We start from the raw sequence: 3,323 nt of genomic DNA on the forward strand, positions 1-3,323 counted from the left end.
TACCCATGAAATCCTATATGCACATAATTCGTATGCCAATATACATGTGTATCAACGGATTATATCCATGTAACCTATACGTTATTTTTAGTATATGATATAATAAATTTTTATAGATATATGTCACATATAAACATACAAGATTAATCAACTATCACTAAAATGTCGGTTGTATATGACACATTTTTTTAGTGATTTATTGTGAAGAATTCTTAATATACAAAATCTTAAATTTGTATAATCATGGATTAAATATCAACACTTTAAATATAAAACAAAATTAAGTTATTTAAATATTAATTAAATCCATTTAATATATTTATTAAATATTTGAAATTTTAAATAAATAATTTAAAACAAAACAGAAAATTAAAATTAATATCCTTTGTTGTAAAAAGATTGAACAGTAATTAAAGAGTACTTTTCCAAATGATCTTAAGGCTTGTTTGTTATAAAAAAATTATAAAAAAAAGATTTTAAAACATTTCAGTTTTTCTAAATATTTTTTTAAAGTATGAAATTGAAAGTTTGTTACAATTAATATCTTTTGCGATGAGTTATTAGTTTGATACTAATATTAAAAACGATAAAAGAGAGAAGTTTGTTTCAATTTTTTATTATAACATTTTAAGAGATAGTTTTAAATAAAATAAAACTTTAACTGAGAAGTTTGTTAAAACGACATCCAGTAAAAAATTAAATGTTCATTCCTTTTGCGATAACTTAAAAATAAAAAAATATAAAAAAATAAATAAGATTGAATATTTAAAGTTGTGTTATTAATGATATATCTCCCTAAATATTAGAACAGACATAACAACCAAATCTTATATATTCACACACAACTGCTCAAGACTTAACATTTACAGCATCCAACACAAACCCTTCTTCTTCCTTAACAACATCCATGTCCGACAACACCAAACCTTCTTCCTTAGAAGCATCGAACACAAACCCTTATTCTTCCTTAACTGCATCTATGTCACATAACACCAAACCTTCTTCCTTAAAAGCATCGAACACAGACCCTTCGAACACACAACCTCGTAAAAGACTTATCATCAAGCTCAGTTATCCTCCTGGTTCAAGAAAACGCGATTCAGATTCTTGTGCCACAGATGAAAACAAGAGAAGGAAGATTCAAGATTCTGTAAAACCAACCATATCTTGTTATTGGGTTGATTCAAATTATCAAATCAAATCAACACCTTTGTCTCAACCAAAGAATAATGACAATGTTGTTGAAAACAAGAATATGATCAAGAACCAAGTTTCCAAAACAACACCTTTGTCTCAGCCAAAGTATAATAACATTGTTGTTGAAGACAAGAAGATCATCAAGAACCAAGTTTCCAACACAACACCTTTGTCTCAACCAAAGGATAATGACAATGTTGTTGAAGACAAGAAGATGATCAAGAACCAAGTTTCCAAAACAACACCTTTGTCTCAACCAAAGGATAACATGAAGGATTCAACAACAAGAGGTGAAGAATGTGGGTTGAAGAAAGCGATGGAGTGTGTTAAGAGGAGGCAATGTTGGTTGATATTGAAGAGGATGTTGGTAGACAGAGATGGTTGGGATTTGAAAGATCCTCCAAAAATAGCAAAGTTTGATAAGTGTAAGATAAAGGCAATAGGTTTGAAGGAAATAGAGAGAAAAATGAGGTTGTATGCAACAGAGGATGAGTTTGCTAGCGACATGAGGCTTGTGTTCTCTAATGCAATGGTAACGTATCCTCCAAGGAATCATATTTACCAAATTGCAAAAAAGTTTAGTGACACTTTTGAACACAAATGGAAGTCATTGAAGGATACGTGGGAATTTGAAGATACAAAAAGAAGTAACACTCACAAGAGATACTAAAGAGTGCAACATGTTGTGTTCTTATAGAAACTGTTCTCAAGTTATAAACGGTTAGCACCAATGTGTTTTCAAATCTGTCAAGTTATTTTCAATGAATGTGTAGTATCTATGGTCAATTATTCTTTACTGTTGAAAGTACAAATTATTCTATCAAAATTTTGAGATTATTCTATCAAAATTTTGAGATCATAATTGTATCATATATGTATTGATAGCAAAACTTCAGTAGTTGTTTTATATGTACATTTCTCTATAAGCATCAAATTAAACCTCTCCAACAGTGGTTGATTCATATGGCAAGTAGATTTTTGTTTTTTAATTAAGCAATGTTTCCATTAAAACGAAAAGCAACAAGTAGTAGATGCTTCTAATTATAGTTGCTTCCCTCCATGCACACTGCAACAATATATGTACGGCCATGCACCTGCACATAAAGTTAAGACAGAATATTTAAGTGTGTTTAAATTGCTCCATGTATAAATCTAGCTTTTTTTTAGGCAAGATGTAGTCCTATCTTATTCTCAAAATTTAGAGGTAGTATTAAAAAAAGACCAGTTTGATCTCTAATTATTAAGGTCGTTAGATCAAAGCCACTGGATCTAACATACTAGATCAATTAACATAATAACATACGTCTAAGAGAAATATATTATATTATCTTCGGAACGCATGTAACCATACCTTATGAAATCATTTAATCAAAATGATTAATTGAAAGAAGTTTGTCGTATCAAACAACAAATAATATACCAACACTTAACCCATTACATTATAATTTTGCACAATAAAGTTATACGTCCTTAATACCTTAGACTAAGATTATAAAAGAGGGGAATGCTTCGAATCATGTCACACACTTTTTTAACCTAAAATACCCCTTTTGATCTCTGATAATCCATGAATTGGATGACGGAGTCTTTATAGGTACTGAAATCACGTTCTTAGAAGGAAAAATGTCCGACACAACATATGAGACAATGTATATGATAAGTTAAATACGTAACAGACAGAATAATGACAGAATTAAAATAACATACGAATTATTAATCCACTTACGTGTAATTGTGAGTTTCTCGTGAGGAAGAAATTAATGACTTTGAGATAATTCGGTTCGATGGAATCAATGGCAAGGCCATGAGACAAAGATAATTATAATGATGTATGTTAGGTTCGAGAGGAATCACTGACGTGTATAGAAGTTAGAGGTTTGGATGAATATCGCATTATTTTCTTGTTGCATTCATGCATTTTGTATCTTGAGGATAGGTAGGACTTCAGTCTAGTGATGAGTAGGACTTCAATTTAAATGACGAGTTGAATGTTTCAGTAACACACCTCTGAATATTTGAAATATTGGTACCACATGCATGGGGGCATGAGACATTGCATACATAATTGCATTTGTTGATTGTATGATTGATTTAACTGTGATAATTATACTATCTTTGTTGATTGT

At 30.1% G+C, this 3,323-nt stretch overlaps 1 protein-coding gene across 1 annotated transcript; it reads left to right on the forward strand.

The window, feature by feature from the left end:
- The first annotated feature begins 907 nt into the window (after nt 1–907).
- On the forward strand, nt 908–1,867 carry LOC127131893 (transcription factor GTE5, chloroplastic-like). Its single transcript, XM_051060782.1, has one exon. The coding sequence runs from the start codon at nt 908–910 to the stop codon at nt 1,865–1,867; it is 960 nt and encodes a 319-aa protein (XP_050916739.1).
- Nucleotides 1,868–3,323: the final 1,456 nt, after the last annotated feature.

Source organism: Lathyrus oleraceus, chromosome 3 (genome assembly GCF_024323335.1).
Source record: "Lathyrus oleraceus cultivar Zhongwan6 chromosome 3, CAAS_Psat_ZW6_1.0, whole genome shotgun sequence".
In the NCBI taxonomy this organism is placed as follows: Eukaryota; Viridiplantae; Streptophyta; class Magnoliopsida; order Fabales; family Fabaceae; genus Lathyrus; species Lathyrus oleraceus.

Bases quoted from the DNA above. Each gene is read 5' to 3' on its own strand.
- LOC127131893 (XM_051060782.1), top strand. From the start codon at position 908: ATGTCCGACAACACCAAACCTTCTTCCTTAGAAGCATCGAACACAAAC.